Here is a 19,029-nt window from a genome sequence, read left to right as displayed (position 1 = left end):
ACATGACAATGCAGGGTATCATGGATTTACCAGGGGTTAGGTAAGTATAAGCATGAATTTGTCGTCTTTTTGGAGAAACACGCATTTATTCACGACTCAAACCCGATGACTTTAATAGTCATTTTTTGGCACAAATTCGTACATTTCCCAAAACGGAGATGATCTTAGCCAGGAGCACCTGGACACAGGGCAGAGTACAAAGGGTGAGTTGAAAAGCAAAATATTGCGTTTCGCTACCGCGCCACACCGGAGAGAAGCGAAGCACGGGGTCTTCCCGTCCTTGGATCCCCCCTTGTGCCAAGTTGCCAGCGATCCATTACAGGTACCTATCCATTGCTATCTGTACAGTACCTAGGTAGGTACTGATTGAGCTGGAGGTTGGCCTTTTGCTATATCCGTGGATGCCTCTGTCCCTCAAGTCCCTTTCCCCACATTGGGCAGATGGTGCGCCCCTCAGCAGGGTAAAGTCCTGTTTATACTGGAGTACCTCTGACACCAAGACTCAAGCGCAGACTCAAGTACCGTTCTTTGAAGGGAACTGGAAAAGTCGAGGCTTGGTTCCCACCTCCTTCTCTCCATCCTTCCCACGCACTTGGTCCTCCTGCCTGCACAACGGACAGAAAACGGGAAAAGAGCCAACCGCAGAAAACCGTAGTCGCCCCTCAAGGCTAATAGCAACTTCAGCCCAGCAGCTACCCAGTCCCAGCGCATGCATTGATTCGGTCTTATCTTTCCCACCATCCATCCATCCATCCACTCTGCCACACTAGACTCTGTCGGCTGCCACTCCCACTGTACAGTACCGTACCGTACCGTACCGTACCGTACGTGCGTAGGTACCTACCATCCTTTCCCAAGCCGTTCTGCCTGGCTTGATACTAGTAAGGTACTTACTTTCCCCCACCCACACTCCCATCTGCTTCTCACGCATTCCCATTCTTCTTCTGCCATACCGTTACTCTACTTCTCCATCCCTCTCGTCTTTCCCGTTCCAAACGACTCTGAAGCGATCTTCAACCCCTTTACAACTCGACACGACCCGACTTCGAATGCAAATTATTTGCTTATTGCGCATTCACCTCTGATCGCCTGTTTCCTCCTGTTCCGAGCTTTCCACCGACAAATTTCGAGTCATAATTCGACCTTGAGTACAAATTCGAGCGACCACGAATATCCACCCCCGCGCATTTGCCGTCTGCGATTATCCATACCCTGTCCCTCTCTTTTTTTCGCTCGGTCGCTTGATCTACCCGGCCTGATTTATCACGTCAAATATCGACCCAAACCCAGCTCGACTCGACTCGACTCATCGATCCACTCGACTCTCCAATTTTACGGCATCTTCAGCTTTTCTTTCTGTATTGTGGCATTTGCCGATACTTGAAGCACTCCCATCTGCTGCAGCTAGGGTCCTCTTATCAAGTGGCCAACCTTATCTACCAACCCGTTGGTAGTCGCCTAGCGCACCATCTGCTTCCCTGAGCAGTGTGCATACGGGATAACACCCGCTTAACATCTTATTTGAGCGGCTGGCTAGGCTTTCCAGCCAGATGCTGTCGCTATGGATGGCTTCTACTCCCCCCATCAGCAACAGCAGCAACAGTTTCAACAACAGCAGCAGCAACAACAACAACAACAGCAGCAACGTATGCAGCAGAACCAGCAGAACCAGCAGAACCACATGCAGCACAACATGAATGACCCTTCTTACTTTCCAGGGGGAGATTCCCTCGACGACATTGTTCGCGATAACCAAGACAAGCTATACCGCCGCCAGAGCATGCCTCAGGCTTTTGCTAACCACATGGGCCAGTTCCAGATGCCACAGCATCAGGAGCAACATCATCAAGGGCAGAGACGGATGTCTGCTGTCGGTAATGGTGATATAATGACCTTTGGGACTGATAACAGCGACCTCAACTCCTATCAATTCAACCAGCCTATGGGGGCAGGCTTCCCAACCATTAATACCTCTATCGGCATGGACCAAATGGGCAATTATTTGACAGCTGACCCTAACGATTACTCGGCTATCTCTCCCGATATGATGAGTTCAATGATGCCCAATACGTTTGCCAGTATGAACGTTGGGGCGCAGATGGCGGGCAACGGCTCGCCCATGAACCTCTACTCTCCTTCCATTGGACAATTTCCACAGGGTCAACTTACCCCTCAAGTCCAAGTTGGCAACGACTTCTCTATGGATCTATCTCCAGACGGTAGTTCGATAAACATGAATCAAAGCAACCCCCCTCGACCAAACTCGATTCCGGCCCCTGCCAATACTGCCATGGACACAATAGAAGAACCGGGCGACAATATCATGAATAACCATCAATCTTACAATAACACAAACAACGGAGACAGCAGCCAAACTCTACCTCCTTTGTCCCGACAGGTCTCAACTGCCTCTGGATCTGTCGTTTCTCCTCCACAGCAACAGTCACATGGGACAGTGTCGACAACTGTTACGCAGCCCACCAGTGCATCAGTCGCTACAACACCATCAACCGGCGATGGTCCCAGAGAATCAAAAGAAAAGACCATATACTCGAAAAGCGGGTTTGACATGCTCAAGGCTTTATGGCTAGTTGCTACGCGCAAAAACCCGCGGATTCAACTTGGTGCCGTCGATATGTCATGTGCCTTCGTTGTCTGCGATGTTTCCATGAACGATTGCCCTATTATATATGTTTCCGACAACTTTCAGAACCTGACCGGTTACAGCCGCCACGAGATTGTTGGACAAAATTGCCGGTTCCTACAAGCCCCTGATGGTAAAGTCGAAGCAGGATCGAAGCGCGAATTTGTCGACGATGGTGCCGTGTATAACCTGAAAAAGATGGTCCATGAGGGCAGAGAAGTCCAACAAAGCCTTATCAACTATAGAAAGGGCGGGAAGCCGTTCTTGAATCTTCTAACCATGATACCCATCCCTTGGGACACGGACGAAATCAGATACTTTATTGGCTTTCAGATTGATCTTGTGGAATGTCCTGATGCAATCGCATCTAACCAAGATCTAGGAGGTGTTAAAGTGAACTACAAACACAGCGATATCGGCCAATATATCTGGACACCGCCACAATCTAGCCAATGGGAGCCTGAAAACGGCCAAACATTGGGCGTGGACGACGTATCAACTCTGCTACAGCAGTTTACTCCGAAGGGTTTAACATCAGATTGGCACAAGCAATCTTGGGACAAGATGCTCCTCGAGAATACAGACGACGTCGTCCATGTCCTTTCACTCAAAGGTCTGTTTTTATACCTCTCGCCATCATGCAAGAAGGTTTTGGAATACGAGGCTGCTGATCTTGTTGGAAACTCGCTCTCGACTGTTTGTCATCCGTCCGATATTGTCCCCGTCACACGAGAACTAAAGGATACAACGACTGGGAACCCCGTGAATATTGTTTTCCGGATACGGAGAAAACACAGTGGCTATACGTGGTTCGAAAGCCATGGATCACTATTTGTCGAACAAGGGAAAGGTCGAAAGTGCATCATTCTGGTGGGTCGCAAGCGACCAGTGTTTGCTTTGAGCCGCCGCAATCTTGAAGCGAATGGAGGTATTGGCGACAGTGAATTGTGGACGAAGCTCTCGACATCAGGCCTCTTCTTATATGTCTCATCAAACATTAGGTCACTGCTCGACCTCCAGCCCGATAGCCTGGTAGGGACTAGTATACAGGATCTGATGCGAAAAGAGTCACGTCCCGAGTTCGGACGAACCATGGAAAAGGCGAGGCGTGGGAAAACCGTCACTTGCAAGCACGAGGTTCAGAATCGCAGGGGCCAAGTGTTGCAAGCACAAACGACTCTATACCCTGGCGACGCCTCCGAAGGCCAAAAACCATCGTTTTTGCTTGCTCAAACGAAACTACTTAAGGCTTCTTCGCGCAACCTCGCGCCTGCCAGCGCATCTGGCTCCAGGTCTATCGCTGCCACCCCGAGATCAAACAACGGCAACGAAAGCCATGCGACAGGCCACGTCTCGCAGCCTGCCGGTGGTGCACTCGCACCAGGTACTCAGGATGCCGCTCTGGCCTCAGAAGACAACATTTTTGACGAACTAAGAACCACTAAATGCTCCAGTTGGCAATTCGAACTACGCCAGATGGAGAAGGTGAATCGCATATTGGCCGAGGAACTCGGAGGTTTGCTTTCCAGCAAGAAGAAGCGTAAGAGAAGAAAGGGAGTCGGCAACGTCGTTCGGGACTGTGCAAACTGCCATACAAGGAACACGCCCGAGTGGCGCCGAGGACCCAGTGGTCAGAGGGATCTTTGTAACAGTTGTGGCCTCCGTTGGGCCAAACAGGTAAGCCTTATGGTCTCAGCCATACTCACGATGTTTATTGACCTATTTATTAGACTGGTCGAGTTTCTCCTCGCAATTCTTCACGTGGGGCTAATACTGCCAATGGCGATTCTCGAAGCAAGAAGTCCAATTCTCCCTCGTCGCCATTACATAAAGAACTTTCGGCCGACAGTTCCAACGCGCAGACCGCTAATGGCGAAAACGGTATTAACCCTGCCCAGCTTACGAAGCAGAAGATTGTAAATGGAACAGCTGCACCAAGCGGCGCTCCTTCAGCTACTGGTGTCAAGACATCAGCCGGAATGCCGCCATTGAGTCATTCCTCAATGCTGGGTGTTGGGCAACCTTCGTCAATGGCTTCGATCCAAGAAGAACGCGAGACAAGCCAATCTTGAGCGTTGGGCGTGATTCATTTTTCTTTCTTGGTTCTTTTTCCTCGCGGTTGCAATCTGGTAAAGATACGGAGCGAGGTGTCTTGATTGTCCGGCGTTTGTGATACCCGCGATCTTTCTTTCTTCGCTAGCCTCTCCTTCACATTTCAGGCTGATGGGCATAACAAGACATTTGTGACAACAGCGGCTTAGGGCTCAGAAGACAACAGTGAGCATCCGAAGTCTGTTTTATTTATTTGGTATGAGAGATATAAATCCATACGGTGTACGAGGACTGGGGGGGGGTTGGCATAGGAATAGACGCAAACACACTTACTACATACACGAGGCGTTTATGGGATGGGACGGAAGACTTGAGTATGAATTAGACAGGTCCTACCCATGTCACCCAAACTCATTCTACTTAGTTGTTGGGAACACTCATGGGTCAAACAATCTGTCTCTGGGCTCCATATGCTTCCAGTCAAACATACCAGATGACTTGAAGTTGTGGAGATATCAGTTGGGTTCCCATCTGGCATAAGCATATTAAGCGTTGAAATGGGCATGTTTACTAGCAGTAAGCCATGAGAGGACATTTGAGCATGTATGTACAGCAAACGAGAAGCGAGGCGAATTGGTTAAAATTACAAAATATATACGGAGCACTTGGTTATTGACCTACCCTGGAAGGACTTATCGATGAACAAACTAATTCCATACTAAACTGTCCTTATCTGTGGTACATTGCTGGGACTCGGGGAGAGGAAGTAAAAGACATGAATGCTAATTTACAACATGTCTAGGAATGTGCGTGTCGTCAACCACTTGTACATTATGGTTTTCAATTGTGTACAGTTCTGATGATTCTTATGATCGAAGAGCCTTCTCCGGAAATCAAGGCCTGACGTTGGATTTCGTAAAGGTCAGAGGGAATAATACTCATCGTAAGTTGATTTAAAACAAGCACTAAACTAACTACCTACGCGGGTTGGGGGTGTTTTTAGGCATGCCCAGATGACAATTTAAGGCTGTCGGCTGGATATCAAAGGCACATACAGCATGTCAGAATTGAATATGCTATATAGGTACTGCTAATAGCCTGTCAACAGCCTTACTTTGTCACTTGAACATATTGAACCCCCCAACCCGCGTAGGTATGTATTCCCGACGATATGCGGTACTCTATTATCTGATCAAAAGGTCCAACTACCACATAAGCAGATAATTGATTGACGTCAGTGGCTTCCTTCAGACCGATAAGCTCAGCATTGGCACTGTAGTATTGCCGCATTGTCGGATCAAGGGGCATTGACAAACCACACGACCTGGCTCAGTAGGGGTCAAGACAAACAGCAGAAGGATGTAGGTGGAGATCGGCGGTTTTTGGCGCAACGCATTCCGTTGCTTGTCTTAGCAAGGCCCAGTAAGCAATCACGCAATTCATGAGGTTTCAGGTTGCTGTTATGCCACAAAACAAACACTTTAGTTTCTTAAAAGTCTTAGCTTAATGCTGGTTAAGATGCTAGTTAGAAAGGTAAATACCTCCGGTCTGTAGATTCGAACTAGGCTGGGGATTGAGAAATGTGAGCAACTGAATGCTGTATAGATGAGAGCTTTCGAGGTATATGCAATGTTAAATCTCTTGTAGCTATAAAGTACGAATGATTTGGAGTCTAGAGCTCATCCTTTGTATGTGCCTTGTCTTCCGACTCTCTGCTTTCAGTGTTCTCGTTTTTGTCCACAACACCCTTGCGCCGTTGATCGAGGGCAGCAATTTCGTTGTCGTAGATGGTCCACTCTGGGACCTGGCGCCTTGCACGATCGAGTTTGGGCTCCTTTGTTTGCGGGTTATTGCAAAGGTCGATAGTACGTGCCTGAGTCAGACTGTCATCGCTGCACCAAGTTTCGCACCAGAGCCACTCCTGAGGAAGACTATGGATTGGAATAGCGAACTGCATATTATTTGGGAGATCTTGATCCAGGTTAGACAAGCTGTTAGGATCAGCTGAAAGTGTGTGATACTGTTGTCGAAGGCGATCTCCTGCTGCTAGTTGGCGGAAGCGGTTAAGGTCGACAACGTAGAGCGCCGAAATGTGGTATGGTAGTCCACGGAGATAATTCGCCCAGTAGCCTTGCTTCCAGAACCTGAAGCCTTCCATTTCGGTGCGCGAGTCGCACATGGGCGTGAAACCGTATGGCGCGCCCTCAAGATCATGGTTCACAAGGTCGATCATATCAGTTCGAACAATTTGATCCGCATCGACAAAGATAACTTTGTCGAGAGACAGAGGAAACAATACATCGAGGAACAGTATCTTGTACCCCCAGATTTCACGCTGCTTTTCCTTTTGTTGCCGAAGCCAGTGAGGCCATTTGTAGGTGACCATCTCGTACTTGAACCCGTACTCAGCTGCCATATGCGGGATGAATTCTTTGAACGACGGGGAGAGAAACTGCTCGATGAACCAGAACTTAACTGAATGTTTGGTGTTCCGCATAACTGAAACCATCATGATGTTGAGCATGCGTTCATACAAATGACCGCTAGCAACGCTGAAGATGTTGATTTCAGCATGCTCTTGAGCCGAGATTTCCTTGGGCGACTTAGCTCCCCCAAGGAGACTTTCCGCAAACTTGAGACCCTTAGCAACAATGCCGTCGTTGCCACTATCGACCGATTCCAGGACATCAGCCTCTTCCATTCCAGGCTTGCGATTTAGACGTGGGTATAACGTTGTTCCCTTGAAGTCCATGAGTGCAATATCTGTGCCTTCGTCTCCAGACACAGCAGCATAGCCCTGGGCGCCAGCACTCTCAATAGTGAAGATCTCCGAGCTGCGACCTTCCTTGAGTCGGATACTATAGAATCCTGGATTGGCTTTGAACTGGAAGTATCCGAGGTTGGCCATAACAATGGTATCTGTTATGAGAGGATCCTTTTCGGTCGCTAATGCCAGTTGTGCACCCCTTGGAGCACCCCTCTTGCCGTCTCTTGAGTGGCCTTCAACAAGAATGTTCTCTAATTCATAAACCACATCGATATCTGACTTGATAGAGCTAAGCTTGATGTTGTCTAAATCCTGGATTGAATCTTTGGCAGCCACCAACCAAGCAGGAGGGACATCCATGCCTGCCGTCAACAGTGCTTCGGAAGGAAGGCCTTTGAAAGTAACCTTGGGGCTTTGAACGTGACCCGAATCGTCAAAGGACGGCGTGGAATCGAGCACGTAGCGGAAGAAGCGCTTAATGGGAAGTTCTCCTGTTAACTCCTTGGGATTCATGAAGAGCTTCAGATATATACCATCAAGTTCCGACAAGACCTTGAGGATAGGAGCCCATCTCTGTCCCTGTTCACTAGTGGGATTGAGGAGACCAGCGATATGGACGCTCGCAGTTTCTGGGTTACCGATCTCAATAGCGCTGTGTGTTGCATTCCAAGTGTTGTAAAGGGTGCTTCGTATCGACGGGGCGGACTCAAATATGCCCTGAGGAAGGTCGGATATGGTAGAAAGCGCCGTAATAGAGGTGAGCTTTGCAACCGCAATGGGATCGGAGAGTCTATCCGCGAAGCCGAGCTCTTTAATCGCAGCATAAACAGGAAGGATCCTACTGCGTTGTTCAAACTCCAAAAGTAGCTTCAGGTCATCATCTTCGAAGGAGACACTAGATGGCAATGGTCCGACGAATCGGCCATTGAGGAGTAGACCTTTTGTTCCGGGTTGGATGTTGGAAGTCAATAGGAAGCTAGCTAGCGCAGTACCAAACCCATCCTCTTCAGCTGTCCATGGTGCTTCGAGCACAGCCTTCAGATCGTCCTTGCACTTCATCTCGACAAGTTTAACCTCGCTGAGCTTGAATGCACCGTTGATAGCATGAGCATTTGAAGGTAAAGAGGGATTATGAATAAGATCAAACCGGATTCCCTGATTGTTGCGCTTGAATTTGAGAGCAGTAAGCAAGAGATCTTGCCCATCGTCAGTGTTAAGGTCGGCGATGACTGTGAGCACGGCCCAGTCTTCTTTGGCACTCTCAGCATCAGCAGGCAAAACAGCTATTTTACCAAATAGCTCTGCATGATCTGTATAGAGCTTGTTGACATCCAGGATACGAAGGGTCTTATCATCATCGGGGAAGATATACGCGTTTCTCTTTGAAAGAGCAGTTTTAAGAAAGAGATCCGAAACGGGCGTGTCCTCATTAACGTGCCCAAAGTACACAGCTTTCTGGATTGTCTGTTGATCCTCAGTCAATCGCTGACCCATTACCTGCACCCAATTCTTCTCACGTGGGATAACCATGCCATTGACGAGGATCGGGCGCACAGGGGTGGCAGCGTTGAGTCGACTTGCCCAGGCCTGGCCTGCCTTGACTTTCTGCGTGTAAGACTTGGCCTCAAGAACTTCGCTCAATGTCATCTTAGTCTTTGCTGGCATTGGTTCTCGTCCATCGATAGCTTTTGCGAACGACCTCTTATCAGCTGCACCCTCGGGGCCCTCTTCGCTCTCTTGTAGATATGTGATGAGAGATTCAAAGCCATACGTTTCCATCAAATGGTAGACAACCTTGGCTTGAGCGATAGAGGCAGGAGTGGTGGCTAAAGGAACGATACCGAAGCGTATGGTGATTCCGCGTTGCATGAATTGAGCCAATTGGCCAAAAGCTCTTCCGTCTTCAAGGTCAGTAAAGTCGATAGGTGCAACAACATGAAAGAGATTGAGGGCGACCTGTGGAAGTTGACCTGGGTATGCGCGCTGGAGGAGCTATATGATAATCAGCTATGTAGCGTCAGGGGTCAAACTTTTACATACCGCCGTCAGATCACTTGGGAACTTTTGATACCGCGCATCTTTTTCAAGGTCATTGAGCCACATGACAGCTTTTCCGTCCTCTAGCCGATCAGTCCAGTCAAACCTCGGAGGCTCATCATCGGCTTTAGAACTGGCAATCTCAGAATGGCCAAGAAGAGAGACAGCCTGTTGGCCGTTAAAGCCAAGTTCGCGTACACCATCAATAAGCTTGCGTTCACGCCGAATCATTTCTATGAGTGTGAAAGGCTCAATCTGGCGCTCAATGAGTTGAACGCCATTCATCCAAAGGAAATTAATTCCACTAGGGACACCAGCCGCAACGTTTTTCTCTTGCTCCTCGGCAAACCCCTGCGTGACTTCGTGGGAAGCAATAGATGCCGAGAACTTGGGAAAGTCTTGTGTTGATTTCAGCAAAGCATCGAGGGGGCTATCGCTCTTGAGAATGAAAGACGCAGTCTTGAGGCCCAGGGATGCTAGCTCGGACGATGAAAGAGGCTTCAGGTCAGCAACTTCCTCGTCAGTGTCAAGATCAACATCTGCCACAATATGCGGTTTTTGAGTCTCCTGACTTGCTTCGCGATCATCAATCACGATATAATCAGTCCGCTTCAGATCCAATTTAACACCGTAGCCGCTCACAGGCAAGGGAGTATTGGAAACACCAGGGCTTCGACGGTACCGCAGTCTGTAAGAAACATCACCCTGTCTTGCAGCCTTTGAGAGGGCATCATGGAAGGGGCCAAAAGAGGCGTGCGTAGGATCCGCGTAAAGGATGGCATCCTTTCCAAGTCCCAAGACTCGATCGAATGGCAGCACTTTTGCTTGTCTATCTCATGTTAGAAACGGAGGATTGGTATTCGTTAATCACCAAACGTACTTGGAGACTACTTTGCCCTCAACAGCCGCATCAAGCTCTGGAGAGCAGTATTTTTGGTTATCAATTAAAGCCCAACTCTGGCATTTACCAGCACCATCTATTTGAGATTCGGGGTCTACAGCTGTACTGTAATATTGGTAGTGCGCTTCTATACGTGGTGCGGCAGCCCGTAGGGAGAGAGATAGCTTGAAGGTAGAAAGGGCATCGCGTGCGACGATATGGCGATCTTCCTGAAGGACTTGAAGGAACTGATGGTAGAGCTCTGCGTCTGAATTGGCTGATGCAAAATGGCCACTAGCAATTTTATCGAGAAGCGGGAAATACGCAGTCGAGTTTTCCCCGGCAGCTGTCTCACTACAAGGCGTTAGAGCTAGTCTGTGAACGTCTCAGGAGAAACAGTATAAGCTTACAGGAGCTCAAGCAGATATGGCCCGTGAGGGAAGGCGGCGTGCATTCCCACATTGACTGACGGGGACGCAGACGCAGCCGTGGCAGCCAACATGGCCATGGCCATGTACTGTGAGAAACGCAGCATGTTTGCAGCTTATGCCGAATAGTGCATACAGTCGCTTTTGGCCGTTGATTATGGTAGCTTAAGAGCTTCGCTAGGTTCCCACGATGGAGGGGCAAAGGACAGCTCTCAAGAGCTTGGATGGGTAGGTAGGAATGGACACTAAATCATGTAGTAAGGGTGCAGTCCCCGATTTGGAGCCAATCTGTGGAGTTGGATGCCCACAGGTTGGTTTCTACGTGCGACAAGTTCTCAACTGCCAGCATCGATGCTAGGCAAAGGAACAAAAAGGCTAGGTAGGTCTCAGAATCGGACAGCGTCACTTAAACCAGGAGCTGCTTCAATTAGGATTAGCGCGAAGCGACGTTGACACACAGGAGCGCTTTCCTTTCCTACGTGGCAGAAACAGTAACCCCTGCATTTGCAGCCACATTCAGGGAGCTGGTCCCCGATTTTTCCTTCACTTAACACCTGGCCCCTCCATCGGGGGAATGATGTTCCATGATTCACAGTGGCTTTGCTCACTGAGATCCACTTGCACTCCCCCAGCATGATAGGATAGCCCACATCGAGCATCGTGTTCAATTGCCCAAGCCTAGGAGTTCGCTTCTTTGGCCAGCATTCAACTACATTTCCCTCTCCCTTACAACTCCTATATCCGTCACCTTGCCTTTCCCGCGCCGTGCTGGTCAACTCGCCCCCGACACTTGCGACCCAGCCAAAAGCAAGGCGAACAGCTGCTTCAATCAACCGCTGCCTGGGCGTCTTGAATTGTTCCACCCCTTAATGCTTCGAAGCTGCGGCTTCACCTCCCCGCCATTATGCAATCCTCCCCGGGAATGTTGACCAAGGTATGGAAGTAGAACGGTGACACGTTGACATGACTAACAGTCTTCCTTTTGCGCAGTTTGAGTCCAAGTCCTCGAGAGCTAAAGGCATTGCCTTTCACCCTAAGAGGTTCGTCATCCGACGTCGCTCAACCGCATCGCAAGCTCCGAAGCTGACAAGTTTATATCAGACCATGGATCCTCGTTTCACTACACTCTTCGACTATCCAGCTCTGGGATTATCGAATGGGAACCCTAATTGATCGCTTTGAAGAGCACGATGGTCCCGTCCGTGGCGTCGATTTCCACAAGACACAACCGCTCTTCGTCTCCGGCGGTGATGATTACAAGATCAAAGTTTGGTCTTACCAGACCAGGCGTTGCCTATTCACTCTTAACGGCCATCTCGATTACGTCCGAACCGTCTTCTTCCACCATGAGCTTCCTTGGATTTTGTCAGCATCCGATGACCAGACTATTCGGATATGGAACTGGCAGAACCGGTCGCTGAGTATGTTGAAACGGTAACCCTGGCCTGGCTGCCCACAATGCTGACCTCCTCATAGTTTGTACCATGACCGGCCATAACCATTACGCAATGTGCGCTCAATTTCACCCTAAGGAAGACCTCGTCGTATCTGCATCGCTCGATCAGTCCGTCCGCGTTTGGGATATCTCCGGCCTCCGAAAGAAGCACTCCGCTCCTACCTCGATGTCTTTCGAAGACCAGATGGCACGCGCCAACCAGAACCAGACCGACATGTTCGGCAACACTGACGCTGTTGTCAAGTTTGTTCTCGAGGGCCACGACCGTGGTGTTAACTGGGTCGCTTTCCATCCCACAATGCCCCTCATCGTTAGTGCTGGCGACGATCGTCTTGTAAAGCTATGGCGTATGAGCGAGACTAAGGCCTGGGAAGTCGACACATGCCGAGGACATTTTCAGAATGCGTCGGGATGTCTTTTCCACCCCCACCAGGACCTAATTTTGTCCGCTGGAGAGGACAAGACTATTCGCGTCTGGGACTTGAATAAGCGAACCGCTGTCCAGTCTTTCAAGCGAGAGAACGACCGCTTCTGGGTTATTGCAGCCCATCCCGAGATCAATCTTTTTGCTGCTGGTCATGATAACGGTGTTATGGTCTTCAAGCTGGAGCGAGAGCGCCCTGCTTCTGCTGTGCACCAGAACCTTCTCTTCTACGTCACTAAGGAGAAGCACGTCAGGTCTTATGATTTCCAGAAGAATATCGAGAGCCCTACACTTCTCTCGCTCAAGAAGCTTGGCAGTGCCTGGGTCGCGCCCCGAACTTTGTCCTTCAACCCTGCGGAGCGATCGATTTTGGTTACGTCCCCAGCTGATGGAGGATCTTACGAATTGGTTAACCTGCCCAAGGATGGTTCTGGTGCGATTGAGCCCGCCGAGTCCAAGCGAGGTGCTGGAAGCTCTGCCATTTTTGTTGCACGCAACAGATTTGCCGTTCTCAACACTGCCAATCAGACCATCGATATCAAGGATCTCTCCAACAACACTACCCGATCCTTCAAGCCCCCCACCGGCACTACCGACATCTACTTTGGAGGTACCGGCAACCTGTTGATCATCACCCCCACCGCTGTTCATCTTTACGATATTCAGCAGAAGAAGAGCACTGCCGAGCTGGCTGTGAACGGTGTGAAGTATGTCGTCTGGTCTAATGACGGACTTTACGCCGCTCTCCTGAGCAAGCACAATGTCACTATTGTGTCGAAGACTCTTGAGCAGGTCAGCACTCTCCACGAGACTATTCGTATTAAGAGCGCTACTTGGGATGATGCAGGCGTTTTGCTGTACTCTACTCTTAACCATGTCAAGTACACTCTTCTGAACGGCGATAACGGTATCGTCCGTACCCTTGATCAGACCGTCTACTTGGTCAAGGTCAAGGGCCGCAATGTGTACTGCCTTGACAGAGCTGCGAAGCCCCGCATCCTCCAGATTGATCCTACAGAATACCGATTCAAGCTGGCGCTGGTCAAGCGCAACTATGAGGAAATGCTTCACATTATTCGAAACTCCAGTCTTGTTGGCCAATCCATCATTTCCTATCTGCAGAAGAAGGGCTACCCCGAAATCGCCCTCCAATTTGTTCAAGACCCCACCACTCGGTTTGACCTTGCTGTTGAGTGCGGTAACCTTGATGTCGCTGTTGAGATGGCGAAGGAACTTGACAAGCCCAAATTCTGGACCCGTCTTGGTACGGAAGCACTAGCACATGGTAACCATCAGGTTGTTGAGATGTGTTACCAAAAGCTCAAACAGTTTGATAAGCTGTCTTTCTTGTACCTTGCCACTGGTGACCGTGCGAAGCTTGCCCGTATGGCTAAGATTGCAGAGCACCGTGGTGACTTCACCTCACGATTCCAGAATGCTGTTTACCTTGGAGAGGTCGAGGATCGTATTCAAATGTTTAAGGAAATTGACCTTTGTAGGTGCCTCTTCGATTTTGTTTAATGACTATTACTGACTTATTCTAGACCCCCTTGCCTACATGACCGCCAAGTCTCATGGTTTGGAAGAGGAGTGTCAATCTATCCTGGAGGCCACTGGCGTCGCCGAGGAGGATCTTACTCTGCCTGCTCTAGGAAGTCCCTTGTCCGCCACTGCGCCCATCGTCCCCACCTTCAAGGCCTCTTGGCCTACCAAGGCTACCTCACAGTCCTTCTTTGAGAAGGCTCTTCTTGGCCAGGTCGAAGGTCTATCGTTGGAAGACGAGCCCGCTGCCGCCAACGCGGGCTTCGAGGACGCCATGGAGATCGATTCAGCTGCCAAGCGTAACGGTACCCTGATTGACGATGATGACGAGGACGTTGCCGGCTGGGACATGGGAGATGACGATGTCCCCGAGGCTGACAGCGACTTTGTCAACGTTGAGAGTGTCGATGCAGGCGGCGCTGCGAGCAGCGAGGCCGATATGTGGGCACGAAACTCGCCATTGGCCGTCGACCATGTTGCCGGAGGCTCCTTCGAAACTGCTATGCAGCTTCTTAACCGTCAGGTTGGGGCTGTTGATTTCGCACCCCTTAAATCACGTTTCTTGGAAATCTACTCGGCTTCCAAGACTTTCCTCCCTGCTTCTGAGGGGCTACCCTCCTTGGTAAACTATGTGCGCAGGACTCTAGAGGAGACTGATCCCAGAAAGGTCCTGCCCATCATCCCTCGGGATCTGGAGCATCTTGCCTCCAACGACCTTCAAGCAGGTTACGATTCCATGAAGGCCAATAAACTGGAGGCTGGTATTGGCATCTTCAAGGGCATCCTTCATTCCATTCTTGTCAATGCTGTTACAAGCGAAGATGAGGTTTCTGAGGCCAAGAAACTCATTACCTCGGCCAGCGAGTACGCTGTTGCCATGAGTATTGAGCTATCGAGAAGACAACTCGGTTCCCCTGAAGTTGTGGCCCAGGACCCAGAGAAGCTTCAGAGAAGTTTGGAACTGTCGGCCTACTTTACCATCCCCAAGATCGAGGTGCCCCACCGACAGCTTGCTCTGCTGAGTGCCATGCAATTGGCCATTCGAAACAAGAACTACAATTCCGCCTTGAGCTTTGCCAATCGCATTATCGCCAACGGAGGTGCCACTAAGATTGTAGAAAACGTAAGTCATCCATCAGTCGGGGATTAACAGCCTTCTTCATTTACTAATCGATCCCCATAGGCCAAAAAGACCAAGGCTCAATGCGAGCGCAACCCTAACGACGCTATTGAGATTGAGTTCGACCAGTTCGCCGAGTTTGATGTCTGCGCTGCCAGCCATACACCTATCTACAGTGGTACTGCCTATGAAGAGTGTGCCTTTGATGGCTCCAAGTACCACACCAAATACAAAGGCTCTGTGTGCCGCGTGTGCGAAGTGTGTGAGATTGGCAAGCACGGAAGCGGCTTGAAGCTGTTCGCCTAAGCTCGCAGAACATAGTCAAATAAGATTTAATGATGGGAGTGGGCAGCTGGTATAAGGAGTTTCGAGTCAACGATGCATGAAAAGAGTCAGTTAGAAGAGGCAAATGGTCTCGGGCTCCAAAAAAGGTTGACCTTGGACGACTGGTTGATAGAAATATGACAAAGGAGTCATGTCTTTGTAGTTGCAACTTAGCCTGATTATATGCGCGAAGCACAAGATCACGGAATCACGTTTTCAAAAGATGTATGTTTGATGCTTGTGTTTGGAGGCTCGCCTAGAAGACGAGCTCATCAAGTTGAAATTAGTCGTACAACAATCCTCTGTTCCTCTCTACTTGTCTATGTTCGTCTCCGTATTCCCTTTATAGTGCAGTTACAGGAAAACACCCATTAAACAATCGTCTCGAGCTCGCGGGCATAGCCCAGAGCATTCTCTATCACCATTTGGCTCATCTCCTTGTTCTGGTCACCACTCTCGCCTTCAGCAGCATCGGGGAAGTAGATGTGACCGTCGCGAACAATCCAGCCACGGTGGTGAGCAAAGGAAATGACGTCGCCTTCGGAGTCCAGGAAGAGAAGGGACTTTGTAGAACTAATAGGCAAGCTGGGGTACGCGCGCTCACTGCTAGAAGCAATCTCGGAACGAATTTGGTTCTTAAGGATCTGCAATAGAGTCGGTATTGGTTGGATAGGGAAACTGGGGACGATATGGGCGGCTTACCTCAGAAAATACGCTGTACTCGTCGCAAGGCACCTCACTGCTCTTCATGGCCTTCCACACCCGGTCGTAGGATCCCTCCATCAACCATCTCTCCAGGCGGATGGGATAGCCCAGGTATCGATCGCTCTCGACGTCACCGCCACCTCCTTCACGGTTCTCCAAGCTCTCAAGCTCAGTGTGGAACTCGGCATATCGACCCTGTGTCAGGAGAAGAAGCAAGCTCAAACCAGTAACCTTGTTACGCTCGAGAAGGTTGGGTGGGAGAACGGAAGCTGGCAGCTCGTAGAAAGGCTGGAGCTGCTGGACGTAGCGGGTGAAGGCTTCGGGGTTGCGAGCGCGGATGGCAAATAAGGCGCCCTGTTCGTAAGTCTCACGGGCGAGAGGCAGAAGCTGGGTGGGGGTCGAAGGAGATGGCGTCAGGGCGTTGAGCTTGAGTAGAGCGAGCTTGGCCTTTGAGAGGAGGGCGTTGGCATCAGTATAACTCATGGAGGGGGAGTGCTTGAGCTGAGAGATGATCTGAGAGAGATTGCGCTCGGCCATGGTGGGCGATGGGTTGTAAGTGTGTATTCTAATATATCGGACGTATAAGCGAGCAGAGGGGGGTTGGCGAGAGAGTGGTTGTGGTGGAGATGCGATCAATGGAGTGTTGTTGGTGGTTGAGGATGGCGTTGACGATGATATCCATTCAAGCTTCACCAGGCTGCATCCAGTGACGCGAGGCCACGGCACATGCCTGTGGTTGGTGCTAGGTGCTTTGTTGGAGGAAGTTCCGGATAAAGGTTGGTCCGGGCGTTCAATCCCTAATTTGAGGTGGTAAATTTGAGCATAATCGGCCCTGTAGCAGGCTTCGAGCAAGAAAAGGCTGATCAAACGCCGCAACTAATAGGATTCTGTTGCTTACTGGACAAATCTCTGATACTATCCTGGATTATAGAATCTGAATCTTCTTCTGGCTCAGTGGCCATTATGGAGGTATGTAACTGAACGAAATGGCCTATGTTTGGTGCCCGTCATCTTGCTCAGGTGGCCTGTAGATACCTGCCATGAGAGATAATTGTTCTCAGCTTGTACTGTAGTAACGCCACGGATGAAGCCTGAGGGCTCTCAGCTGTCAGCTTCGGTCTGTGAAATTAGCGTTAATAGTACGTATACTCATGTCACAATAGTTCACGGCTTATTTGTATCACCACCGACATGCTTCGTGACTTTGCGAAGTTGTGTTTGTGTGCGTGTAACTCTTCTATACTCCGACGTACAACAATTACAACCTCTAGTTGCTGGCCCTCTTCCTAGCCGAAAATGGATAGCCCCCTTGTTCCATTATTCTAATCCAATGTCAAGCTGCTCCCTACGTAGACATGTATGAAAATAGTAACTGAGGCTGTGCTGAGTGAACACATCATTTGGTCTCGGCATGTACTATGTATAGCTCAGCTAGGAGAACTCAGTGAATTGATGGGGCGTACGGCAAAGACAAAGGTCGAACTGACTGCCTAGGAATTGGGAGGCGTCATACTTAGTAGGGTGAGCCGTCGTAATCAACCTCGTTATACTCTGTAGATGCCTACCACGACCACCTGTTGGCATGATCTCGAGAATTGCTTCAATCTCGAAATTCGAGAACGAGGCAAAGTGGATTGAGGCAAGGCTGGTAGTGGAATTGACTGTACTAATTACAAGATGTTGTGCTTGCGTCAATATACGCACCTACTTTGCGTCGTATTTTTGCAACCATTAAATTCTTTCAAGGTAGTGTCTGTACACATGAGATGTGTAAGGTTGATCAATGAGAGGGCCACCTTCCATCTACAGTAAGCGGGCTAGCGGGTTGCCTGCGCTGATCTATACTATATTTCCAGCGATTTAGTACTACTGGGTAGTACCCAGGCAAGAGGCATCTGACGTCGAACATCTAGACCTACCTGCTACCTTAGTACCTAGGTCGAGGTATTCGTTTCGTTCGACTTATTAGAATCCTTACTTTTTGCAACTTGTTTTGTTTCGGTTCCCTGGTATCACTAAGCACCAAGATAACTCAGCTGCCTACCTTAGTACGCATTACCCCTCGATCAATCAAAAAGACAACCCAAAGATTGCAACGTTCAATCTCAACCTGGCGATCTTGGAACCAAACACGTCGTTGCTAGATAAAGGGTCTGGAATAAGATCCCTGTCGCGAATCCAGAATTACGACACTTGGAGTTACCACAAACCCTATTTTCTGTTTGCCATCTGGGGATTAGAAAACTTGGCTGCTGAGAATACCAGTGGCGGCGGATTAGTACGTCGGTTTTTGCCTGGCGTTTAAGTCCAAATTCTTGCTTGGGTCATCGCAAGCCATTATCTATCACCTGGGCGGGTTGCAAGACAGCCCAGACAGCACCAGCCTCGCTGACTTCCCCACGTACATCTGTCGTGCATCTCTTTTCTGCCCCGCCCGCCATCTCCCAACCGCCCACCCACCTTCTATTCTAACCTGGCAGTGTTCCTTATGCCGGCTAGTAGTGATTGTCGTGTTGCAGCTACAGCTACAGCTACAGCTCCAAACAGGTTCTGATTAAAAGTGCCTACATACCGGTCCTTGAACTGACGAATACATAACGAACCCTCCAGACCTCAGCCAACATCATACTCTTTTCTTTGTTATCGACCT

The 19,029-nt window shown here is 49.6% G+C and overlaps 4 protein-coding genes across 4 annotated transcripts, besides 3 other annotated features; 2 read left to right on the top strand and 2 right to left on the bottom strand.

Annotated features, from left to right (window-relative positions):
* Positions 1 to 791: 791 nt before the first annotated feature.
* Positions 792 to 828: a microsatellite.
* Positions 829 to 1,275: 447 nt separating this feature from the next.
* Positions 1,276 to 1,325: a microsatellite.
* Positions 1,326 to 1,561: 236 nt separating this feature from the next.
* Positions 1,562 to 4,716, top strand: WC-1 (the record flags this gene model as incomplete). Its single annotated transcript, XM_009263908.1, has 2 exons — positions 1,562 to 4,321; positions 4,375 to 4,716. The coding sequence occupies 2 exons, from the start codon at positions 1,562 to 1,564 to the stop codon at positions 4,714 to 4,716; spliced, it is 3,102 nt and encodes a 1,033-aa protein (XP_009262183.1).
* Positions 1,583 to 1,689: a microsatellite.
* Positions 4,717 to 6,368: 1,652 nt separating the features above from the next.
* On the bottom strand, positions 6,369 to 10,915 carry FPSE_10790 (uncharacterized protein; the record flags this gene model as incomplete). Its single annotated transcript, XM_009263907.1, has 4 exons — positions 6,369 to 9,455; positions 9,504 to 10,329; positions 10,381 to 10,734; positions 10,791 to 10,915. 4 exons carry the CDS (start codon positions 10,913 to 10,915, stop codon positions 6,369 to 6,371), a joined length of 4,392 nt encoding a protein of 1,463 aa, XP_009262182.1.
* A 797-nt stretch (positions 10,916 to 11,712) lies between these two features.
* FPSE_10789 (uncharacterized protein) lies at positions 11,713 to 15,656 on the top strand (the record flags this gene model as incomplete). Its single annotated transcript, XM_009263906.1, has 6 exons — positions 11,713 to 11,742; positions 11,799 to 11,848; positions 11,910 to 12,229; positions 12,285 to 14,183; positions 14,233 to 15,353; positions 15,414 to 15,656. The coding sequence occupies 6 exons, from the start codon at positions 11,713 to 11,715 to the stop codon at positions 15,654 to 15,656; spliced, it is 3,663 nt and encodes a 1,220-aa protein (XP_009262181.1).
* Positions 15,657 to 16,045: 389 nt separating this feature from the next.
* FPSE_10788 (uncharacterized protein) lies at positions 16,046 to 16,916 on the bottom strand (the record flags this gene model as incomplete). The annotated part of the gene is made up of 2 exons (XM_009263905.1): positions 16,046 to 16,318; positions 16,377 to 16,916. The coding sequence occupies 2 exons, from the start codon at positions 16,914 to 16,916 to the stop codon at positions 16,046 to 16,048; spliced, it is 813 nt and encodes a 270-aa protein (XP_009262180.1).
* Positions 16,917 to 19,029: the final 2,113 nt, after the last annotated feature.

Source organism: Fusarium pseudograminearum, chromosome 4 (assembly GCF_000303195.2).
Source record: "Fusarium pseudograminearum CS3096 chromosome 4, whole genome shotgun sequence".
In the NCBI taxonomy this organism is placed as follows: Eukaryota; Fungi; Ascomycota; class Sordariomycetes; order Hypocreales; family Nectriaceae; genus Fusarium; species Fusarium pseudograminearum.
Note: the sequence above shows the minus strand (reverse complement) of the source record. Positions and strands in the feature narration are given on the sequence as shown.